At 40.4% G+C, this 24,524-nt stretch overlaps 1 protein-coding gene across 23 annotated transcripts in view; it reads left to right on the top strand.

Annotated features, from left to right (window-relative positions):
- Window positions 1-24,524, top strand: part of ubr4 (ubiquitin protein ligase E3 component n-recognin 4) — a 52,967-nt gene that overhangs the window by 9,119 nt on the left and 19,324 nt on the right. For 3 of the 23 annotated variants that reach the window (XM_081387575.1, XM_081387579.1, XM_081387582.1), the window contains exons 7-57: window positions 1,357-1,498; window positions 1,580-1,704; window positions 1,809-1,933; window positions 2,026-2,085; window positions 2,166-2,356; window positions 3,013-3,112; window positions 3,180-3,335; window positions 3,427-3,544; window positions 5,441-5,482; window positions 5,662-5,849; window positions 6,326-6,482; window positions 6,569-6,654; window positions 6,756-6,925; window positions 7,060-7,339; window positions 7,425-7,563; window positions 8,322-8,401; window positions 8,568-8,696; window positions 8,782-8,964; window positions 9,078-9,200; window positions 10,026-10,255; window positions 10,958-11,076; window positions 11,219-11,316; window positions 11,401-11,558; window positions 11,637-11,843; window positions 13,251-13,352; window positions 13,443-13,543; window positions 13,627-14,014; window positions 14,497-14,560; window positions 14,655-14,846; window positions 14,926-14,996; window positions 15,089-15,281; window positions 16,067-16,300; window positions 16,394-16,564; window positions 16,646-16,828; window positions 16,921-17,079; window positions 17,162-17,314; window positions 17,730-17,957; window positions 18,077-18,234; window positions 18,325-18,499; window positions 19,131-19,332; window positions 19,423-19,586; window positions 19,681-19,897; window positions 21,283-21,499; window positions 21,878-21,910; window positions 22,225-22,288; window positions 22,808-22,942; window positions 23,038-23,212; window positions 23,294-23,422; window positions 23,500-23,621; window positions 23,704-23,815; window positions 23,932-24,062. In XM_081387575.1, coding sequence (XP_081243701.1) covers window positions 1,357-1,498; window positions 1,580-1,704; window positions 1,809-1,933; window positions 2,026-2,085; window positions 2,166-2,356; window positions 3,013-3,112; window positions 3,180-3,335; window positions 3,427-3,544; window positions 5,441-5,482; window positions 5,662-5,849; window positions 6,326-6,482; window positions 6,569-6,654; window positions 6,756-6,925; window positions 7,060-7,339; window positions 7,425-7,563; window positions 8,322-8,401; window positions 8,568-8,696; window positions 8,782-8,964; window positions 9,078-9,200; window positions 10,026-10,255; window positions 10,958-11,076; window positions 11,219-11,316; window positions 11,401-11,558; window positions 11,637-11,843; window positions 13,251-13,352; window positions 13,443-13,543; window positions 13,627-14,014; window positions 14,497-14,560; window positions 14,655-14,846; window positions 14,926-14,996; window positions 15,089-15,281; window positions 16,067-16,300; window positions 16,394-16,564; window positions 16,646-16,828; window positions 16,921-17,079; window positions 17,162-17,314; window positions 17,730-17,957; window positions 18,077-18,234; window positions 18,325-18,499; window positions 19,131-19,332; window positions 19,423-19,586; window positions 19,681-19,897; window positions 21,283-21,499; window positions 21,878-21,910; window positions 22,225-22,288; window positions 22,808-22,942; window positions 23,038-23,212; window positions 23,294-23,422; window positions 23,500-23,621; window positions 23,704-23,815; window positions 23,932-24,062 — 7,679 coding nt within the window. Of the gene's footprint in view, window positions 1-1,356; window positions 1,499-1,579; window positions 1,705-1,808; window positions 1,934-2,025; window positions 2,086-2,165; window positions 2,357-3,012; window positions 3,113-3,179; window positions 3,336-3,426; window positions 3,545-5,440; window positions 5,483-5,661; window positions 5,850-6,325; window positions 6,483-6,568; window positions 6,655-6,755; window positions 6,926-7,059; window positions 7,340-7,424; window positions 7,564-8,321; window positions 8,402-8,567; window positions 8,697-8,781; window positions 8,965-9,077; window positions 9,201-10,025; window positions 10,256-10,957; window positions 11,077-11,218; window positions 11,317-11,400; window positions 11,559-11,636; window positions 11,844-13,250; window positions 13,353-13,442; window positions 13,544-13,626; window positions 14,015-14,496; window positions 14,561-14,654; window positions 14,847-14,925; window positions 14,997-15,088; window positions 15,282-16,066; window positions 16,301-16,393; window positions 16,565-16,645; window positions 16,829-16,920; window positions 17,080-17,161; window positions 17,315-17,729; window positions 17,958-18,076; window positions 18,235-18,324; window positions 18,500-19,130; window positions 19,333-19,422; window positions 19,587-19,680; window positions 19,898-21,282; window positions 21,500-21,877; window positions 21,911-22,224; window positions 22,289-22,807; window positions 22,943-23,037; window positions 23,423-23,499; window positions 23,622-23,703; window positions 23,816-23,931; window positions 24,063-24,524 lie in introns of all 23 variants that reach the window. The other 20 variants (XM_081387580.1, XM_081387588.1, XM_081387581.1 and 17 more) reach the window with 18 other exon arrangements.

Genomic DNA, 24,524 nt, shown 5'->3' on the forward strand with positions numbered 1-24,524 from the left:
AAAAAGAAACAAAATCCTCGGTTGCAATTTACCTTTGTCGAGTAACTTGCAAAATATCGGAAGTGGAGCATTCCATGGACGAGAATCCTTGAACCGCATTATTAGACCGTTTTCTAAGGATGTACGATGTATTAACCATTTAAAAACCATACAATAGCGTAGTGCTATTGTGAATTCACTAAGGCTGCAATTCAATTTAACCCTGTGGGTTAAATATATGCGCTTTAATTATTTTAAAGTTCCCAAACTTTTTGAAAGCATGGCACCCCTTTGTAGCTTTTTTTTTTTCCTTCGGCACCCCAACCCAATTAAACTAAACGGACATGTGTACATACATATGTTTAATAATATTATGAAAATAGCATATACATTATCAAATTGACTTCTATCAAACAACTTGAGAAAAATAAGAATATAAAAAAAATATATTTTCATTTTGTGTCATTTCACCACTTTTTACACTCAGTGAAGTTAGCTGAGCAGCGTGTGGTAGGCTATATGCCAAAGTCACATACATCCAGTCAAAGAAAATGGTATAAAATGAGAAACGCATTTCAAGAGATATATCATTGTACTTCTATGTGTGTAAATGTTTGTTAATTTATCATAACACCTCAGAATTTCATTATTTTGCATTATGTTCATGCGTGATTCTGATGAGGACACCAAAGGCACTTAATTTATTATGAATGCATCACAACAGACATAGGCCTAACACCGTGTCCTAACCAGTTACGACGGCGACACGCGATGATTATATTTTAGAAACAGTTTCTATTTTTCTGCGACATCGCGGCTGGAACAACAACAGAAAGTATGATAATCTCAGGTACTGTTTATGTGCTTTATTTAATGTTAAAAGCGTTTGTGTGAGTTTGAATATCATTAACAAACTCCAATAAAAAAAAATCTATAGTTTCTCATTTGCTTTGTTCAAACCTGACCTTATACTAAAATATCTGTGCATTGAACTGTGTCGCAGGCATTTTAATGGGATATTTTTTCCTGCTTTTGCGAGCATAGCCTCTTGATACTGGGGAAGATTGAGGATAGAGCAACTCGTAGATCGTGCTCCACTGACAGGCACTGGCTTTTTTGTTTAACACTAGCTCCATCTTTGCCCTATCCTGTCAATCTCTGCGTGAAATCTAAAATTGAGCGCGCTACGGTACAGAGGTCGGAGCTGTTTGCTGCTTTCTTTAATACATATGGACTTCAATATTTACAGGAAAAAAACATTACAGGAGTTGGATGTCGCACATTTGAGTTGTCCAAAGCTTTTAATATTGTAAACTTATTTAAGTTGAACATTTTATTCCACTGTATAAGTCCTTATTCTTATCCCATGCATTACAGGAGGTTCAGAGAAGTTGCTGCGTGTGTGCCTCAACCTTCCTTACTTCTTACGGTATATCAACCGCTTCCAGGATGCGGTATCCGCCAACTCTTTCTTCATCATGCCGGCCACTGTGGCAGATGCTACCGCTGTCCGAAATGGGTAAACCAAAGACTCCCTCAGCTCACTGCTTTTTGTTGAACCTGTAAAGAGTAAGTACACTGACTTCCATCCCCATTTCAGTTTTCACTCCCTGGTGATTGATGTGACCATGGCCTTGGACACACTTTCCTTGCCTGTACTGGAGCCTTTGACCCCTGGGAGACTACTTGATGTGACTGTGTTAGCACTAAGCTGCCTCTATGCAGGTGGGTTCATTGAAGAAAAAAAAAAAGCTCCTCTTGTAGAGTTCAGATTTACACAGAACTTCAGATGTGTGTGTGTGTGTGTGTGTGTGTTTTTTTTCTCTCAGGTGTGAGTGTGGCGACTTGCATGGCCATACTGCAGGTGGGCAGTGGCTTGCAGCTTCGTGCAGCCTCCACTGGCTCCAAGGAGGAAGACTATGAAAATGATGCTGCTACCATTGTGCAGAAATGCGTATGTGTCATTAGTGAAGGTGGCAGATGACTTTTGAAAGTTTTATTGTCTTCGCTACACTGCTGATCTTCTGTTTTTCCTTTTTTCAACAGCTTGAAATCTATGAGATGATTGGACAGGCCATCAGTAACTCTCGCAGAGCTGGAGGGGAGGTAGGTGAATTATTTGCCACAGAGTATACAACATAAGTGAGAATGTCCCACATCTGAGATCTGGTTTCGTGTTTCAACAGCATTATCAGAACTTTCAACTCTTGGGCGCCTGGTGCCTGTTGAACAGCCTGTATTTGATACTGAACCTAAGCCCCACGGCCCTGGCTGATAAAGGGAAGGAGAAAGATCCCCTGGCAGCACTACGGGTCCGAGACATCTCCACCCGAACCAAGGACGGAGCAGGATCTCCTAAACTTGGCCCGGGTAAAGGGTAAGTGCCTAATGAATATGAGTTATAAAAGTGTCCTAAAACACTGGTCCTCAGGTTTAATCTTTTTTTAAAGTTTAAGAGATTTTTTTGACCTTGACAATTTTTCATGATGGTCTGCAGGATCCTCTTATCATGATAATATTTTCCTAATATCACAATATTTATATTATATTTATAAATTATAAAGCAGTTTTGTTAAAAAAAGTTGGGTAACACTTTATTTTACAGTGTCCTTGTTACATGTACTTACCATGGTAATAACAGTAAATTATGCATAATTATATGCAACTAACCCTATAGTAAGTACATGTAGTTGCTTTACTCAGTTGTATTACTCAGTACTTAAATATATAATTACACTGTTACAATGACACCTTAAAATAAAGTGTAACCAAAAGTTTTATTTTTTTCAAAGTAATCAAATATTTTGTCAAACTACTTTTTATGGTTTTCATTCTTTAAATGAGGCCCTTTTCTTCTTTGTAATGATATTTGGACAGCATCATCCTGACATTTTTTATTTTATGCCCCCACCACCACCCTAAAATAAAATTAAAACAAATGAATACAGAAATAAATTAAAAGACAAGCTCATAATCGCTGAAATGTATTACATTCATTGTATTTATGAATTGGAGTCTTTTTTTCCCCATCAGGCACCAAGGTTTTGGGGTTCTGTCAGTCATTCTGGCCAATCACTCGATCAAGCTGCTCACATCACTGTTCCAGGACTTACAAGTGGAGGCTCTTCACAGAGTAAGGCCAAACACATTAGCTTCTTTTGAAATACTAGGGCATGTTTATATTGTAAATGTGAATGAAGCCATTATCTGTCTTCAAGGGCTGGGCTAGTGACGGTCCTCCAGCAGAGCTGAACATCATGGCCCAGAGCACGTCTATCCAGAGAGTGCAGAGACTCATTGACTCGGTCCCTCTCACCAACCTGCTCTTCACGCTGCTCTCCACCTCCTATAAAAAGGTATGTGACCACGAGATTCGATCATGGTTGCTATGAGGACGTGGTCTGTTGTGTTTGATGAATGCGGTGGCTCTGGTTGTGCTTGATTCAGGCATGTGTGCTGCAGCGACAGAGGAAGGGTTCGGTCAGCAGTGACGCCAGTGCCTCCACTGACTCCAACACTTACTATGAAGATGACTTCAGCAGCACAGAAGAGGACAGCAGTCAAGGTAACGAACACTGCAGATTTCTTGTTAATTTAAGGGTCAAGAAACTCCCCTGTTTGAGCACTGCTTGTTCACACGTATTTAAAAAAAAAAAAAAAAAAAAACCCCTGGAAAAGTGGGAGTGTAGAGGGTGGGAAGAAGGGAGATAACAAAAAATAAAACATTTGCAACACATTCATTATACAGACAAATTAATATTTAAATGTGAGCGGTGAAAAAAACCCTGATTTGGAGGCACCTTGATGTATTTTATAAATATAACCCTATGACAACAAACTCACTGAAATCGTGTCATTAGATTCTACTAACAACAATCATGACCAAATCAAATACTTTAAATTATTCTTAGAAATATCAACAAATCAGCATTATAAATTTGCAGAGCTATTGGTCCATTCTTCTTTGAATTTTGGGTCTACATCATTTTCTTCTGTGCATCAGAATAATCCATCTTGTCATCAAAACTCCATCTCTGACCACATCGTGGTGAAAACGCAAACAACACTCTTGTGCTACTGTTCTGAAACACTTACACAGTGTGTCCGAACGCAAAGCTGAACCGGCAGAGATGAACGAACAATGCTGAACCGGTCTTATGTGACATTTGAATTCTCATGAGTAATACAGCGCAGTGATTGGATTAAAAGAGTTTATTCTCAAGAATAATACAAAGAAACTGAAGACAAGAACACTCCAGCCACATACCTCACTTTTCATGACGTTGATTCAACTTTGCTTTTTAAACAGGAGGAACGAAATCGCCAAGAAAACCGAAACACATCCTCAATTTTCTCTTAATAATAAACATGAGTGCTATTGTTGTTTTTATTAATGTGCAACCAGTACATATCTCTTAACATCTCAAAAAATGAGTTGTGTTTCATAACCCTTTAACCTTGTAAATGAAGGCCACAGTGAGGTCAGACATTGTAGTTGATCTTGTAATTAAGAAAGAACCTGACATTCAGTTTATATGTAGAGTAGTTGCTTTTACCAGTAAATCTCCCATTAGATTGATGTCTAGCTGGGTGATTCTCACAAAAAAAAAAAAAAGCTTTATTTTCATCAATTAAGCACATTTTGCAATGAAGAAAAATCACATTCTCAGTACTGGAACATTAATGAATGGAATAATAATGAAAATCATCCTGTCCACAAACATGTATATTTTTATATTATTTTGTTCATTTTATTTTTCCTTGTTGATTATTTTATTACTCCTAAATAAGCTTTCTTAAAACACTTTAGAATAAAAAAAAATTACTGCAATTCTAATATACGGTTTATTATAATGCTTTTTTATTGCTGCTACAATTGCACTTATTTTTTATAACAGTAATGTCAAAACAAACAAAAATAGACTTCATTTTCTTTTATGCAAAATTTTTATATTTTATCTTGTTTTTATCTCTTTTTGCATTCCAATAGTCTACTGACAGTTGGGAAGGGAGGATTTAAATGTGCTTTATTATTATATCAATCATGTCAAAATACAAACTTAATTCATCAATTCAAAAACAGTCTTCATTTTCTTAATGCAAAATGTACTTTCGATGTTTTGTATTGAAACATGACCTGTGCTTTTCTTCACCGTTTTTGCGAGGTTCTCCCAGCTGTCTTATTTAATGATATTAGAATGAGTTATTTTTTATGCAGCTGAGTACAGGGTTTGCTTGTGGTTTACTGAGCTAGTGTCAGGGCTGAGGAATCTCAGGGACATTCTCAGGCAGTTCCTGAGCACAGCACACTGTAGTAGAAGGACAGCAGTCAGTCCTCCCCAGAGCTCAGAGTCAGGTCAGTTTACTTCCTGCTCCGGAACACTGTGGCACGCTAAGCATGCTCTGCTAACTGTGCTGATCTGGCAGCCATCACAGCTAGTGACAGTGTTCATTATTTCAGCAGAGAGAAGACAGGAGAGGACAAGAGCAGCTTGTTTCTCAGGTCAGCAGATCTCTGTTTTAGGTCAGACTCGTAGTGTCTCATTATGCTTCTGTTTATTTTGCAGTAAAAAGATCTTAAGTAGATTTATTTCCATGGCTAAATGGAAACATCACTGTTTGCATACAGTACAGTGACTTCATTGAATGTGGTGCTGAATGTCACTCTTGGCGTGTTTTCAGATGATGATAGTGAGCCCATTCTGGGACTGTGGTTTGAAGAGACTATTTCTCCCAGTAAAGAGAAGGTGGCACCTCCACCTCCCCCTCCTCCCCCACCTCTGGAAACGTCTCCGAGACTCAAGAGTCCCAGCAAGCTGAACACGGCAGAGAATGGCAACATCCTGGCCAGTCGCAAGGACCCGGAGTTGGTAAGGCCACAATGTGCAGATCTGATTTTGACTAACTTTGCTGCTGGAACCGAAATGTTGTTTTATGTCCTGTACAAACATATTTGTTATATAGAGAGCTGATAACCAAAGCAGACTTGTCTATGCAGAGTTGTTGAGTTCATGATTCAGCCACTCAAAACCAGTGTGAAAAAACAAAACCTCTGTGGCTGTTTTGATATGTTGAAATCAAAATTGATACGGTTTTCTTTTTTACTTTTTTTTTTTTAAAGGCACTCAATTTTTTTAAATTCAATTTCTTACTTTAAATACATAAAGTACTTTGTAAAAAGTGTTCAAAAACACAGCTTCTGTGTGATGTTTCAGCCATGCCACTAGGTTGTCAGTTCTCAATAAATCCCATATAACTGCCATATCGGTTTACATTACATTACATGATAAGTGAAATGGATTGCAAGAGCCATTTTTATGTTGACTTGATGTGTTTCTTGTTCTAGTTTTTGAGTTTGGCCTCAAGCATACTAAACTTCATCACCACCTCCATGCTGAAGTCCAGAAATAATTTCATTCGCAACTACCTGAGCGTGTCCCTCACGGAGCAGCACATGGCCACCCTCGCCAGCATCATCAAGGATGTTGACAAAGATGTCAAAGGTTTTTAAAGCCCCCCACTCTTATCTAAGTCTACATTTAGATTTCTGTTTAGGCTTTTCCTAACATGCAACTTTTTTGCCATCCAGGTTCCTCTGATGACGAATTCGCCTCAGCCCTCTATCACTTCAATCACTCTCTGGTAACGTCAGACCTGCCCTCTCCATCCCTACAGGTAAATTATTAAAAAAATATATGCTTAAAAATGCCTAAGCTGCATCTCAGTATTACAGACAACAGGCATCTGATACCTTGTTTTGTATAACTTTTCTTCAGAACACTCTTCTGCAGCAGTTGGGTGTTGCCCCATTCTCAGAGGGTCCCTGGCCCATGTACATCCATCCTCAGTCTCTCTCAGTGCTTTCCAGGTTACTGCTGATCTGGCAGCATAAAGCCAGCCAGCAGGGGGAGCCTGATGTACCTGAGTGCATGAAGGTCTGGGAGAGGTAAGACATCACTCAATGTTTAAGAATTAATTTTCTTTTCTCAAATGTAGCTTTGGATTCTTCACAAGATATATTGTGTGTTAACATCAAATTCGTTGTATAACACATTCACAACTGGAATATATTTTCCGTAGGTTTGTGGGCACTCTAAAACAGCACACGCTACAGGGAGCGGTGCCTGCTGACGAGGACCTAAACGTTGAACACCTCCAGCTGCTTTTGCTTATCTTCCACAACTTCTCTGAAAAGGGCCGCCGCAACGTCCTAACCCTCTGCATGCAGGCCATCGCTGAAATCGCGGCCCACGTTGATTCTCAGCTTCAGGCTGTACCCCTCAACCTGGCCCGCATCTTGCTTGTGTTTGACTACCTGCTGCATCAGTACTCAAAAGCTCCCATGTACTTGTTTGAGCAGGTACGAATGTAGCTGTACTTTCACTGGAAACATGCCACTGTTTTGTAGATAGTTTTTAACAGTTTGATTTTATTTCCACACTCAGGTTCAGTACAATCTCCTGACACCATTGGCATCCGGAGCCAGTTCTGGACAGGAGGGGGGAAAGAGAGGTGCCATCCCACTTTATTATGGTTTCAAAGAGGTGGAGGAGAACTGGGCCAAGCACTGCTCGGCAGGTAGGAGTAAGTCAGACCTCTTATATTTCTTTCCATTATGCCCTTGATAAAGCAGTGCTCAACAAACAACAGTTGAAAGCTTTGGTAATTAAGGGTGTACTCACACTAGCCAGTTTGAACCGTGCCCGAGTGCGTTTGACCACCAAAGCGCGGTTCGTTTGACTAGTGTGAGTGCTCCGAACCGTGCCCGGGCGCGGCTCGATTAGCCGGCCCTGGCCCGCTTGGAAGAGGTGGGCCAGAGCACGGTTCAGTTGGACTCGGGCGCGGTTCGCATGCAGTGTGAGCGCTAACCATGCTGGAGCACGGAACAGGACGCGTGACGTCGGGAACTGTAGTCCGTAATCAAAGCTGCAAAGTCCTTGCTGCACTTCAGCTGGTACCTTGCAAACCTCCTCATACGAACAGCACGATTACGTGAAAATTTTCGTGCCACAAAGGCGATAGATCTGTTTAACAACAGGCTGTGAGAGGGCTGTGGACCAAACGACTCAAAATTATCCACAAAGTAAACAGAGCGATGGACTCCATTGTGTTCAGTGAGAGCGCCGCTCTTCCTGTTTATCCCGAAACCGTTGCACCATAATGACGTAAGCGTGCTCCGGCACGAATGCTGAAACCCTATGTGAGTGCAGGCCAGAGGGGGAGTGGGGAGGGGGGACAATCGTACTCGGGCCCGGTTCATGGCAACCGTGCCTAGTGTGAGTACACCCTTAGTGCAAGAGCTGTTTTGATTGTTATTGATGTCTGTTGTTGCTTTCATTTAGATTCCACAGTGCAGCCGAAATTCTACTGCGTTCTGTCCCCTGAAGCCTCAGAGGATGACAGGAGTCGACTTGACGGCAAGGTGAGGCCACACATCACAAGTCTATAGAAGTATTAGAGCCATGGGAGTGTCTGAGCACCCGTCTCTATTTACCATGGGGCTTTTTTCCTTAAAAGTTTGAAGACCCTTGTTTATATCTAAATGTTCATTTTAAGTTAATGTGCATGTTTTTTGTCAACTGTTACAGGTCTTCCAAGTACTGTTCAATGGTGCAGTGAAGTATGACGATTTATACTCCTCGCTGATCTCCTTGTTGGCTGCAGGCTCCCGCTTTGACACAGCAAGACGGCAGGAAAATAAGCCCATCACCCCAGTAGTGAGTTAGACACATTCTGTAATTTTCACAATCACCTTGTGTTTGTGTTGGTTAACCTCTAAATGTCGCTGTCAATCTGTTACAGGAAGCATGTTCCTTGCAGTACTACTTCCTAGTGCTGTGGAAGATCTTGGGAGTGCTGCCACCTTCAAAGGCCTATGTTGAGCAGCTTAAGAGTGGCAACACTGACCCCAGCGAGAGTGATATCTTACACACCCTGAGGTGGTCATCAAGGTTGCGAGTCAGCACTTTCGTCAACTGGATCCAGGTCGGTTTTGTAACCGTAACATTAAGAAAATCTTGCCCAAATGATCAAGGTGTCCTGTATTTTTTAAAGTCCCTCTAAGCTTCAGATTCATCTCTGTTAACTCTTTTTATCAGGAAAACCTAGTGAAACAAGGAATGAAAGCTGACCACGCCACATCTTTGATCGTAGTGGCCTCGGCCAAATGCAGTGCAGTGAAATATGATGTGGATCTTGCAGAGGAATACATCGCCAGACAGGTACACTCTCAGAGTACAGTACAATACAATATACTTTATTGTCCCCTTTTGCTTGCTCAGTGTATGCTGCATTTCCAGAATAAATAATAAATAAATAGATAAGAGTTTAAAATAAATTCTAAATCAATCACAGGATAAATCAATCACAATAAATAATAAATAAATAGATAAGAGTTTATAATAAATTCTAAATCAATCACAGGATAAATCAATCACATGTATCTCACCTAAACAATCCATACAGTGGAGCAAATCATGTAGAACATGTAGGTCGTCATATTGCACATCTAAAAAGGCCACTGTTATCGCACAAATAACGGTCGCATAAACCTTAAGAACAGCAATAAAATAACAATAAACACCAATAAATAAGAATTATAATATAAAGCAATAAATAATGTTAAGTAATCAGTGCTAACCAGAAACAATCATAAGGACAAAGGCCTGCTATTCAAAAGTTCAATGGAGATGGGCACAAAAGAGTTTTTAAACCGGTTCATTCAACATTTGGGCATTTGGGCTCTATACCTTCTTCTTGAAGTCAGAAGCACATATTCCGGATGAAGGATGTGAGAAGGGTCAGTCAGTATCCATTGTGCCCCCCTGTACACAGACTGTTAATATAATGTTTGGAGCGATGGATGGTCTTTCCACTCCACAATTTTCATGGCAGTCTTGATAATGCTGGAATAATTGATAATGTAGTAGAACTGTAGAATCGATAATGTAGTAGAAATATAGAATTGATAATGTAGTAGCCATTAATGGCTGATATAGATCTCCTTGTCTCTTAATATATGACCTTGTTTAATATCTCCTCAATAGATTTCGTCGTTTTGCTGCGTGGACCCCAACAGCATCCTACCTCTTCACCAAGTACCCTCTCTACAAACCATCTACACATTGGATGCTGTGATTTCCAAAGTGCAAGTGTCTTTAGATGAGCATTTCTCCAAAGTAGCTGCTGATACAGACCCCAACAAATCCTCTGAGATCACCAAAAACCTGCTGCCTGCCACACTGCAGCTCATTGACGTCTATACAGCCTTCACCAGGTTCTGATTACACACATACATTGACGTTTATTACAGATTTTAAAGAATTGTTCACCTAAAAAGGAGAATTCTGCCATAATTTATTCAAACCACAATAAAAGTTTCATAAGTTCATATGACTGCAAAATATGATGGGCTTATACTTGATAGCTTTGTGTGAGGAATAGACTGAAATTTAAGTGGTTGTTGTTTACTCTTAATCTTTGCCCTTATAAATCATTGAGTTTAACCAAAAAACAGATTGGTTCGTTTCTTGAACAAATTGTGCAGTCCCATTTGTGAATTGGTTCAACTGTTAATTGAACAGAACTGGCTTAACAGCTCAACAGTCCTGTTACAGTAGTTTTTGAGTTAACGGCTTTCCTTAGGGTTTAATATCAGCAAATATTGTCTTATATTTCAGTATGTTCCTTAAATGGCTTCAGAACACTTTTAATATAGTGCAAATGATTTTAATAGCTTTGTGGCACTTTTTATACTCTTTGGAGCTTGAACTTGTGATATTTGGAAAATAGCTGTATTAAGGTTCTTTAAAATGTCTCCTTTTGTGTTCCAAGGTTGTTTCTGGGTTAACCATCCATTTAAAGTCCTCAAATGAAACTTGAAAACTTGAAATAAACAAATAAACTATGAAACCAAATGCTTGAATGGAACTGTCCTTAAGCCCTTCTTGATTGGTTTGCTGGTCATATGTTTGCTCAGGTCATACCTGTTGATGAGCCTGCCAGAGGAAGGAGAAAATAAACCCACTGAAGCTAAACTGCAAGGTTATTCTGCTGTGTTGTCCATTGGATCCACACGCTGCAAAGCCAACTTGCTTGGTAAGGATTCTAGATATCAAGATGTTATTGACACAATGGTTTTTATGTATATTGGCTTATCTAATCCATTTTTTTGTTCAGTGCAGGGTAGATACAGGTGTTTTTTTATTTTCATTTATGTCTGCTGTTTTTGCTCTTTCAGGTCAGACTGTGATGCAGAATCTGCCATCAGCCGTTCAGACACTTTGTGAAACATGGAACAACATTCACACAAATGAATTCCCCAACATTGGCTCATGGGTATGCATGCTTTTACTTCAGCTCTCACAGTAAACATACTCTCTTAGTTCTTTACTTTACACTGATCGGTTTCTTTGTCTACAGCGGAACGCCTTTGCCAATGACACCATCCCGTCGGAAAGTTACATCAGCGCGATTCAAGCGGCCCACCTGGGGACCCTCAGCAGCCAATCGTTGCCCTTAGCCTCCTCTCTCAAACACATTCTGCTCTCGTTAGTGCGCCTTACTGGGGACCTCATTGTGTAAGTCTTGAGCGACAGTTGAAACAGATGCATGGTATAACAGATTGATAGATGCCAATTTTTTGTGTTTGGCTATAGCACAGAGGAGCTGAACAGTCCACAGGTGATCCGCACGCTGCTGCCCCTCCTGCTGGAGAGTAGCACAGAGAGCGTTGCGGAGATCTGCAGCACCTCACTGGAGAGGATCCTGGGCCCCGCCGAATCTGATGCTTTCCTGGCTCTCGTCTACGAGCGTCTCATCACAGGCTGCTACAACATCATCGCCAATCACTCTGACCCCAACAGGTGACACCCCAGATGACCATATGATTTTTAAACAGACTCCTAAACTTTAGGAGTGATTCCTGTCTGTAATCTAAAATAATCTAGATTGAAGGGTTAGGGCCAATCTCATTTCTCTGTCTTACCCCTTCCCCTACCCCTTTGTCTGCGTCTTCCCCTTGCCCTTCGATACCGAGTGAAGGAGGGTAGGGGGAAGAACGTTTCTCTAAGAAATGAGACACCACTCGATTACCGTTTGCGTCATCTTCCCTTTCCGCTAGCTGGCTGCTGCTATGTAAACAGAGGCGATACGCGTTGACATAAACAAACGAAGATGCCGTCGCCTCGGGTTGTGATATCGATTGCCTGGTCTCCCTTTATCTTTGCACGCTTGTGTGCCATCAGTCAAAGACATTGTTTCATTGTATTTAACGGCGGCGCCGGTGACATCATAAGCAAAACATTAGCAAACGGCAAATAGCGCATAGCTGCTAGCTAGCGGTTAACTAGTGATTCAAAACAAAAACATTACAATTAAAACCGCTTGAACGTTTTATTAAAGGTATCATAAAACACGAGTGTCATTAAACTGCTGAAAATACATACATTTGTGCGACTCACTTCTGAGAAATTCCTACCCCTCTCTTTCAAGTGTGGTCCTCCGCAGACTTCGTTTCAAGGGCTATGTAGCCCTACGCCTTGGCCCTAACCCTTAGTCAAAATGAGAATTGGGACACCACTTCCCCTCACATGAACGCGCAAAACCGAGGGGAAGGGGTAAGAGTAAGGGGTAAGACAGAGAAATGAGACGCAGCCTTAGTTCCCCCACAATTGAAAATTCTGTCTTACTCACCGTCATGTTTTTCCAAACCCATAAGCCTTTGGTTAATCCTAAGATACGATCACTATATGATGAACAGATTCAATTTTGGCTTTTATTCACATATAAACATGCACATATAGATTGAGCGCATCACATATGTTGAGCACGGCAACTTGTGTGCGTGCGTGTGTGTGTTGCGCTCTAGAACAAACCTCATTGGTTCTTGCTCATGAGTGTGTGCTGCTCGAAAACCAATGAAGTTTGTTCCTAGCATGTGACATGCACAAGCTTCCATGTTTACCATATGTGATGTAAATAAAAGCCTAAATTAAATCTGTGCATCATATAAAGGGATTGTTTCTTTTCACAAGACTTGGATTAAACCGCTGAATTCGTATTGATTCATTATACGGCACCTTTAAAACCATTTTGGGTTCTTTTAAATTTTGGTTACCTGGACTGTCAATCGAGGACAAAAAATTACAAAAAGGACTGTCTTAATTTGAGTTTTGAAGATTAACCCAATTTTTAAGGGTTTGGAACGACATGAGGCACAATTTTCATTTTTGGGAGAACTATGCCTTTAATATGGTTCTGTTTCCAATTAGTGGTCTGGATGAGTCCATTCTTGAAGAGTGTCTACAGTACCTGGAGAAACAGCTGGAAAGCAGTCAGGTCCGCAAAGCAATGGAGGAATTCTTCTCATTCAGGTACATTCTAACTGAATAAACTCTTTTTAGGAATTGCTTGAAGCCCTTTGCATCATTTTAATACATCACTTTTCCCCCCTTGTCTTGTAGTGGAGAATTGGTGCAAATCATGATGGCCACAGCCAACGAGAATCTATCTGCAAAGTTCTGTAACAGAGTTCTGAAATTCTTCACTAAACTGTTCCAGCTCAGTATGTAGCCATGCTATGTCTCTCACAAATTTGCCCCTTTTACTCTTCCCCTCTTACACTTCTCATCTGTGTTCATCCCTCAGCGGAAAAGAGCCCCAATCCCAGCCTTCTGTGTCTGTGCGGCTCATTGGCCCAGCTGGCTTGTGTGGAGCCCATGAGGCTGCAGGCCTGGCTGAGGCGCATGACGGCCTCCCCTCCTAAAGATTCAGACCAGCTGGACACAGTGCAAGAGAACAGGCAGCTCCTGCAACTCCTCACCTCCTACATTGTCCGTGATAACAGCCAGGTTGGCGAGGGCGTCTGCACGGTGCTTCTGAGCACTCTCATACCCATGGCAACGGAGATGCTGGCCAGCGGGGATGGGGCAGGCTTTCCTGAGCTCATGGTCATCATGGCCACTCTAGCCAGTGCAGGACAAGGAGCAGGACATCTACAGCTACACAGAGCTGCCATTGACTGGCTCACAAGATGGTGAGTGACTGTTACTTTTATATTTATTATAATTTCAGATGCCACTTTAAAATAAGGTCCCATTAGTTAGTTTTAGACAATGCTTTAACTAGCATGGACTCCCAATGAGCAATATCTGTTTGTTACATTATTTATTGATTGTCCAAATGTTCCATTGTGAGTTCATGTTAGCTCATGTTCAATATGTAATTTTGGGGATCAAAGATTGACTACAGGTGAACTTTAAATCAATAATAAAATATTACTAAAAAAAATAATGCTTTTTCACAGCATTTTATTGGACAAATTGTTAAAGTACATCATACTTTTTGCTATTTTTTCCTAAAATAGAATAAAGGACTAAATTGTATACGTATTTTTATATCAGCTAAAAAAATAATAATTAGAAACTGCCACTCATAGACTGAAGCCACAAAACCACAACTCTTGATTTCATGGGGTATTTGCTTCCTAAATCTGAAATTTTCCTATTTTTCTTTCAGTAAAAAATACTTGTATCAGAAGAACGTTGTGGAAAAAGTTACCGCTAATGTGTCGCAAGGCAAGGTAGGTGCAGTTTGACGGTAAATTTCTACGGTAACCATTCACACGTCTTGGATTTAATTATTTTGGGCCATTAGTGAAACACTCTTGTTTGCAGCATGCCAGCATGCTGGAGTGTGCCTGCCACATCATTTCCTACCTGGCGGATGTGATGAACGCTTTGAGACAGAGCAGTGGCCAGGGCTCGTCCCAGCTCCTGATGGAGGGAGAGGAGAAGGCCATTGAAGTGGACTCTGACTGGGTGGAGGACCTAGCTGTAGAGGAGGAAGATTCACAGGCTGAAGACTCGGTCAGGAAACAGTCTGCTCACTGTAGATTTAAAGATTGCTTTGATTTTTCCAATCATATCTAAGTTTCTTGTGTTATAGGATGAGGATTCACTCTGCAATAAGCTATGCACCTTCACCATCACTCAAAAGGAGTTCATGAACCAGCACTGGTAATGGACCCACACGGCCTTCCTTTGCTATGAAACAGAAGCGTTCAGAAGCTGTGCTGTTGGCCTTTAATCTCACGCTCTTCCCCGTACAGGTATCACTGTCACACCTGTAAGATGGTGGATGGGGTAGGTGTGTGCACAGTGTGTGCCAAGGTCTGTCACAAAGACCATGAGATCTCCTATGCCAAATACGGCTCTTTCTTCTGTGACTGCGGTGCCAAGGAGGATGGCAGCTGCCAGGTGAGACCGAATACTTCAGGTCATCATGGGAAAAGAGCAACAGCGGTAACTTTGGCTTGCAAATCATTTATCATTGACTGCCATTAGCTCATTTCAGATCTCCCCCAATTCATCAGGGTTTGCAACATTTCACCTTTCCTTTTTTTGGTTGTAAAGCAAGTTTGTCCTCTATTGTTTGGTAGTATATTACTTAAGATTAATTTGATTATATTGTTAAAGGAATTGTTCACCTGCTATAACAAACATTTATGCGTGTTGTTTCAAACCGTTTCAACAAAAAAGGTAATTTTACACAGCACTTTCCATAGTAACTACCACTGTAAAGCACCCAAAAAAAAATTAAAATTGTCCATAGAACTACTGAATGGCTTCAGAAGATTTGGATTATATCTCCATCTATTATTATATCCCCAGAAGCAAAAAAAAACAAACACTTTTTTTTAAATGTAGGGGGAAAATAACTTCAGACCCTGTTTGAAACATTTTTTAGAAACTTGCAAGTTTGGAACGACATGAGTGTGAGTAAATAATGTTAAAACTGTAATATTTGGGTGAACTGTTCCTTTAATCTTCATCATAGTAATTGTATATCCATAAGATTTCCACTTATTTTTCTAGTCTAAAAAGCTTTTCAGATTAACATTTCAACATTTAAGCCATATCCATTCATGCATGTCTCCTTGATGGAAACACAAAGCATGTAACAATCTAATTTATTTCCCTCTTCCCTGTTGTGTCCCCTCCCCTCCCCAAGCATAAACATCTTTGTAATTTAGCCAATGCAATGCATCCTGTATCCCTGATCCTGGGTCTTTATCCTTGTTTTACAGGCTCTAGTGAAAAGAAGTCCAAGCAGTGGAATGAGCTCCACCATGAAGGAGTCCTCGGCCTTTCAGAGCGAGCTGCGCATGCCAGAGAGCGCCATCCGTCACCAGAGCGCCTCACCCGCGGACAAAGGAAAAGTCACCATCTGTGACGGCAAAAGCAGCGACGATGACAAGCCTAAGAAGAGCAGCGTGTGTAAAAACATCGAGGGCTGCAGAGAGGACCTGCTCGTTCAAGTGGTGCGAGAATTTCCTTACTCCTCACTCTGAATCATTGATGTTTTGACTGAAAGCAGACCGGATCTGTCTCACTGCTATCGTTCTTTTTTGCAGTCAAGCTCCTCCACAGCAGCCCTGGTGTTGGAGTTGCTCATTTTCCTAATGGACGCCATTCAGACCAACTTCCAGCAGGCGTCAGCGGTGGGCAGCAGTAGCCGGGCTCAGCACGCTCTCAACGAATTACACACTCAAGACAAGACCGTTGAGATGACCGACCAGCTCATGGTATGAACCAAATACCGAAAGACTAATTCTTCATGCTCCCAAAACAAAATTCCTGAAACTAAACATGATTTTATCTTCCAGGTTCCCACACTGGGCTCACAAGAGGGCGCTTTTGAGAATGTCAGAATGAACTACAGTGGAGATCAAGGACAGACCATCCGCCAGCTCATCAGCGCGCATGTGCTGCGTCGGGTAGCCATGTGTGTGCTGTCGTCCCCTCATGGACGCAGACAACACCTCGCTGTCAGCCATGAGAAGGGCAAGGTAATACAGAAAACCTTAACACGAGTTTGTATCTTCGCTACATCATGTTTTATTGAGACTTCATGGTGTGTTTTTGTTTTTGTTTTTTGCAGATCACGGTCCTGCAGTTGTCTGCGCTGTTAAAGCAGGCTGACTCTAGTAAGAGGAAACTGACTTTGACTCGTCTAGCCTCCGCTCCAGTTCCCTTCACTGTGCTCAGCCTCACAGGAAACCCCTGTAATGAGGATTATCTAGCAGTGTGTGGACTCAAGGTAGCAAATGCAGACAAAACTATGACATATTTTTTTTTTTCCTATGATTTTAGTCTCATTTCTCTGTGCCTATCATCTACAGGATTGTCACGTTCTGACGTTCAGCAGCACAGGCTCTGTGTCAGATCACTTAGTCCTGCATCCGCAACTTGCAACTGGAAACTTCATCATCAAGGCCATCTGGCTTCCTGGATCACAGACTGAATTGGCCATTATAACTGCTGATTTTGTCAAGGTGAATTATTGTACTTGTCATGGAACTACTTTGTTATTGGTTGAAATTTGGCAAACAACTTCCAATTAGAAGTTTATCATTTTCAAAATGTGCAAACAATGGATAATCAATTTGATAATCAAATCAAAATCAAATATTTTTTTTAATCTTTTTTAAATAAGCTTCTTATGATCACCAAGGCTGTATTTATTTTTGTCAAAAATACAGTAATATTGAGAAATATTACTGCAGTTTAAAATATCTGTTCTTATATATATATATATATATATACATATACTTTTGAACAGTAGTGTAAGTATAATGCTAGTTCTTGCTGTATTTGCTTAAATAATAATTTTGTTCTCAAATGTGAGATAAATTTGAATATATAGTCACTGACCAAAAGTATTGTGCCTCAAATGACTGTTCCTTGCAGATTTACGACTTGTCTGTGGATGCCCTGAGCCCCATGTACTACTTCCTGCTACCAAGTTCGAAGATCAGAGATGCCACATTCCTGTTCAACGAGGAGGGCAAAAACATCATTGTGATCATGTCCTCAGCTGGCTACATGTACACTCAGGTGATGGATGAGTCCAGCAGTGCCCAGCATGGCCCTTTCTACGTCACCAACGTTCTGGAGATCAACCACGAGGATCTGAAGGTTCTTACGACATTATCTTTTGCTATATAGTCAGTTAGACTGAAATAAGTTAACCAAATAGATTTCAGAATAGATTGAGCATGACAGCATGCTGAGTTAGTGGTGTGTTTACTTAACAGGATAGTAATGGCCAGGTGGCTGGAGGCGGAGTCTCTGTGTATTACTCCCACGTCCTGCAGATGCTCTTCTTCAGCTACAGTCAGGGCAAGTCATTCGCTGCCACAGTGAGCCGCAGCAGCATGGAAACCCAGAGACTCTTCACCATCAATGTCAAAGGGTAGGATTTCAACATAAGGCTATTCTTATGTAAAACTCTTTCACTCATGTGTTTTGTATTTCTCTAATGTTCATTCTCTTGTACATCCAGTTCTAATGGAGGTAGTAGTAAGACCTCTCCAGCACTCTGTCAGTGGTCAGAAGTGATGAACCACCCAGGGTTGCTATGCTGCGTACAGCAGACCACAGGAATCCCTCTGGTCATCATGGTAAAGCCAGACACGTTCCTCATCCAGGAAATCAAAACCCTGCCTGCGAAAGCTAAGGTCAGTTCCTAGATTTTCCTAGTCTAGAGGAAGTATAAAATATATATTATGAAAGTTTTTATATTATATTGTAAAACACATTGTTTTCTGTGATTAGTGTGTACTGCTTAATGCAACATTTGTATTTGTTTTTTGCCCCAACCCCCACTTCTGAGGCTGTGCTAATGTTTTTGCTCACTTCCTGTGGCTAGCATATATGCTCACACTAATTAATCACAATTAATAATGTTAGGTGTGATTAATCACAGAAAACTGCATCTTACTTTTAAAAAATGGATTCACAGCCTTGGAAATATAATAAAATGTATCATAAATAAATATTAATGTTTACTGAAATATAGATTAATGTATTTTTTTTAATAAATAGATATATTTTTTTATTAAATAATAATACTAAAAGATTTACATTGAGATTCATGCATTACCGATGCATTTAGACATTTATTGAATGCCAGAAATTGAGTTTACAAGGAGATTGAGACTGAATTATAAAATTTTGCCAGTCACCCAAGTCCCAATTTACTACTGATACAAGGGTACCAGAGGCTGGAATGGGCAAAAGTTTGGTTTCAATAAATCCTACTACTATGCCAAGTCAAGCAAACACATAAAGTCTCTCTCTTCCCCTCAGATTCAGGACATGGTAGCAATCCGTCACACAGCGAGCAACGAGCAGCAGCGCACCACTATGATTCTGCTGTGTGAAGATGGCAGCCTCCGTATATACATGGCTAATGTGGAGAACACGTCCTATTGGCTCCAGCCCTCCCTTCAGCCTAGCAGTGTGATCAGCATCATGAAACCTGTCCGTAAACGCAAGACAGCCACGGCCAGTGAGTCACGCCACTTTCTCTCGGATTCATCACATGTTGTTCAGTGTTGTTTAGAGATGGTTATGTGCCTTTTTTGTTTTCCCTCGTCAGCCACACGCACATCCAGCCAAGTCACTTTTCCTGTAGACTTTTTCGAGCACAATCAGCAGCTGACAGAGGTGGAGTTTGGTGGCAACGACCTGCTGCAGGTCTACAACGGCCAGCAAATCAAACACCGGCTGAACTCTACAGGGATGTATGTGGCCAACACCAAGGTATAAATAATGATTCTAGCTAAAATATTATTTTGAAATGATCATCAGTGGTTTGCTTTTCCACTAAGTCATTTGTGTTGTTTCTCGCCAACAGCCTGGAGGTTTCACGGTGGAAGTAGTGAACAATAACAACTCGATGGTGATGACGGGAATGAGGGTGCAGGTGGGCACTCAGGCCATTGAGCGAGCTCCCTCCTACATTGAAATCTTTGGACGCACCATGCAGTTGAACCTGACGCGCTCCCGCTGGTTTGACTTCCCTTTCACTCGTGAGGAAGCCCTTCAGGCAGACAAGAAGCTCTCCATTTTCAGTAAGATCCCAACAGATATCAGAACTACTTTCATGTACACTACCAGTGAAACTTTTTGACACACCTACTCATTCCTTATTATGATTATTATTAACTGTATATCTATTTTACTATAAAACTAGCATAATATTAATAATAAAAATTCATTTTAAAAGAAAAAAAATTATGACATGAACATTTAAATATTTGACATTTCAATTAAATTATATTATATAACCGATTATATTATAATATTACATTAAAAATAATATAATTTTTTATGGTTACACTTTATTTTAAAGGGGGGGTGAAACACTCATTTTCAGTCAATCTCATGTTAATCTTGAGTACCTATAGAGTAGTACTGCATCCTTTATATCTCCAAAAAGTCTTTAGTTTTATTATATTTATAAAAGAAAGATTGGCAGTTCCGAGTCTTTCCGGAAAAAAACCGAGCGGCTGGAGGAGCGCCGATAGCTAACAACACAGACATTTGAAGCAGACAAGCAGTTTTACTCACTGCCTGCGGTTCCAACGCATGACTGTGAACCTTTATCATTGGGACTGCTCCATCCTTAAGTATTAGACGATCTGCAAATCCGGCGTCGAACTGGGCTTTGTTTATAAAACAATCATCGTCGAAATGCAGGGAACAAACAGTCTTGCACAACTCCGTTGATGCTCTGGAAAAACAAACTCCATCCACTGGTCCCTTAACGCCAGGTTCTTTGGGAATCTGTGCAGGGATGTCTTGCCCTGGCAACTAAAAACCCACTTCTTTGGTGACACTGACTTCCCTAAAGCCGAGCACAGCGCTGTGATGATGGGCGAACTGCTTTCCGCTCTCTTGCTCTGGTCTACGGTTGCGCGCGCGCCCGCGCTCTTCCGATAGAAGTGCCCTTAGGACCCATATAAGGAAATTCCGCCCCATCTGACGTCACACATGCCCATACTCGAAAAAAACTTTCCGAAACTTGTGACAAACCGAAAGGAGCATTTTTGGCACAGAAATACTCCTTCAAACGTACAATTTAATTTTTGAAACTTTGTCCATGTTTAGCATGGGAATCCAACTCTTTAACAGTGTAAAAAAACTCAGTATGCATGAAATAGCATTTCACCCCCCCTTTAAGTAATTATACATATAAGTACTATTTACTTACGATAGGATTAGGGTTTGGTTTAGTTGCATGCAATTATGCATAATTTACTGTTATTACTACAATAAGTGCTTGTAACATATAACAAGGTCACTGTAAATTTGTGCTAAGTTTTTTTTTTTTTTTTTTCACATTATATTGTGAAATTGTAACGTTTATAATAAAGTAAATATTTGTATTACTTTTATTAATAATATATTATAATAATATGTATTTTGACAATTTTCACGTTTTTTTTTTTTTCAGTTGGAGCTTCAGTCGACCCAGCTGGTGTCACCATGCTGGACTCCATTAAGATTTATGGCAAAACCAAAGAGCAGTTCGGTTGGCCAGATGAGCCACCGGAGGACTTTCCTTCAGCTGCAGTCAACAACGTGTGCAGCCCCAACCTCAACCAGGGCAACGGGACCGGAGACAGTGACGTCACCAGCCCCATCGCAACTAGCGGCACTGTACTAGAGAGGTACACTTGTCACCTTAACCTGTGTGCTCTGATTTCAACATATTACTTGATTTGATTTCCTGTAAAAAAATAATTCATGATGTTTTCTGTCTTTGTCTTCGTTTCCCTTAAACTGCATTTAATCTATATTATTGTCTCTAAAAGTGTCCGTATTTGATGTCGATTAACGTAACTAAAACGAAGAGCAGAGGATAGAGGAGGGAGTGGGGGGGGGGGGGTGTGCGCGTGACGTGTCCAGTGCATGGCTGCCATCATAATGACCTCGTGCTTGCATGCAATCGTTTCCTGTGTTTGACATACAAATCATTTTTACGTATTTCTTTTCTGTGATCCTCACACATTTTTCTTTTTCTTTGCTCCCTAAAACAATAAAAAAAGTTGTGAAACTGAGTCCTTATCAGCCTTGGACCGGTTAGTAACCGCCCTTTCTCTGCTTGTGTGCATGGTGGTTTGCTCGTGTGTGTGTGTGTGTGTGTGTATGTGTGAGAGAGCAGTCAGACTGAGCTTGCTCTGGTGTAGATCATGCAGGACAATTATAGCATTTATAAAGACATTAATAATCACACAGTTGTTCTTTAACACTCTTAATGTCTGATGATAATGTGTTATGGTTTGAGAATGACAATGCTTTGAGAATGGTGTAGAATTTGAATATGTTTGTATGGACTGCTGTAATTTTAATACAATGCATTGCTTTCCCTATCTAACTGTTGTCTGATCTCTAGGTTGGTGGTCAGCTCACTGGAAGCTTTAGAGAGCTGCTTTGCTGTGGGCTCCCCTGTTGAAAAGGTAAGGGAGAGATATTCTCTTTGAGATTGGGGATATCAAAAGTACTGTTGCTTTGCTGCTAAGTTGGTCCAAAAATTGAAAAGAAAAAAACCTTAAGGGATAGGTAGTACCTTGTCTATAGGATTAGTAAATTTGCCCTTCAGTAAATCAGAAAGGTATACTAGTTTTACACAAGAAAATATTTGTTTTGAATGTATGTTTAAAATGATGTACATTCAAATAAGATTAAATCATATCAGTTTCCTAATAAAAGCTGTTTTATTGTGCTTTTTTAGTCATTTGTGCTTCAACTTCAACTTTTTATTTCAATCAGTTGTAAATGTAACTTATTATTTTAGTTTAAGTTTTTAATCTAATGTTTATATAATTATTTTTTTTAATTGTTAAAAATAGCAACACTTTTTTTATAGCAAATAGCAAAACTACAGTTTTTTTTATGTCTTTTTTTATGTTTCTTCTGTTTGTTATGATTGAAATTTCCATTTTTGTGTGACGCTTTTCCATCCCTAAAATCTATAGGAGAAAAATAAAACTGCGGCTCTAGAGTTGGCCACTCTCCTCCTGTCCATCCCCACTCCTGCTGGAGTACTGCAACAGACCAAAGGCCTTCTGGCAAGCCTGCACACCAGCCGCACAGCCTACCACAACCACAAGGTACACATGATCACTGCTGATTAGAAATTAATCCCGTGTTAAATCTCCACGTCTTTTACGCTCAGCTTCATAACTGGTGCTGAATTTGTATTCAGGATCAGTCTCTGCTGAGCAACGCAGTACAGTGTCTGAACAGCTGCAGTAAAGAAGGGAAGGAGCTGGACCCTGATGTGTTCCAGAGGCTGGTGATCACAGCTCGCTCCATCGCCATCATGAGACCCAATAACCTTGTGCACTTCACCGAGTCCAGACTTCCTCAATCAGACACTGGTACGCTCATTAAACCTCTTGTACGTTCATCTTGTATTCATTTTACGTGCCTCTTAATACAGGCAGTTTTTCTCTTGTCAGATGTAGGTGATGATGGCCTGAAATATGATACTGAGAGCTGTAGCTTCATCATGCAACTGGTCACTAACTTCTGGAAACTTCATGCCCTCAAACCTAAGAATGCCTTTTTGGCTCCAGCCTGTTTGCCAGGTACGTGGTCGGATTGATTTGAAGAGTCCACGGATGTATTGTTTCAAAATACTGACATTGTTTTGTTTTTCTCTAAGGTCTAACTCACATTGAAGCCACAGTGAATGCTCTAATTGATATCATTCATGGCTACTGCACCTGTGAGCTGGATTACATAAATGTGGCATCCAAAATCTACATGCAGATGCTGCTCTGCCCTGTATGTATCCCGTTGTCATTCTTCTCAGATATAATCTATATCTTTTGAGTTATCACTGTAATCTAATCTTTTTGGTCTACAGGACACCTCTGTGAGCTTTGCTTGCAAACAGGCGCTGATTAGAGTTTTGAGACCCAGAAACAAGCGCAGACATGTGACCTTGCCTTCTCCCCCACGCTCCAACACGCCCATGGGTATGAGCTGTGCCTTTCAGCTTTGTATGATTTGTATGATTTAATTCAGCTTTGTGACTTAAATCATACACGCACACCTCAATGAATCAACCTCAAACAATGCATTTCTGTGCTAGGAGATAAAGATGACGACGATGATGACGATGCTGATGAGAAGATGCAGTCCTCCAACATGACGGGAGGGGAAGGTGGCAGGCAGGAGAGTCAAGAGCAAAACGAGGTGGACCACGGTGACTTTGAGATGGTGGTGAGCTTCGCAGCCTCTATTAGTCCTTCTATTGGACCCTAAGAGTGTTAATTTATCTGACAATGATTAGATTGGATTTTATTTTTTTATGATTGTGAAATTCACTCTTAAATTGGGACTTGGTTTGATTTGATCTGAACTGATTTGATTATTTTGAATTGATTTGTAATTAATGCATATATTCACTACTGTTCAAACATATAGGCTCCGTAAGATTTTTTGTTTATGAAAGAATTCTCATAAACTGCATTTATTTGATTAAAAATAAAATAAAACCATAATATTGTGAAATATTAATATAATTTAATCATATTAAATAATATAATCAAATTTTGACTAAATAATTCAGTTTTGAATTTAATTTTGGGCAGTAATATGATTATTTAAATCATGCACGTCATATAATTATCTTTATATTAATATAACAGGTAATGAACAAATAGCCTAATCATCGTGAGTCAT

Source organism: Scardinius erythrophthalmus (genome assembly GCF_964197995.2).
Source record: "Scardinius erythrophthalmus genome assembly, chromosome: 15".
NCBI lineage: Eukaryota > Metazoa > Chordata > Actinopteri > Cypriniformes > Leuciscidae > Scardinius > Scardinius erythrophthalmus.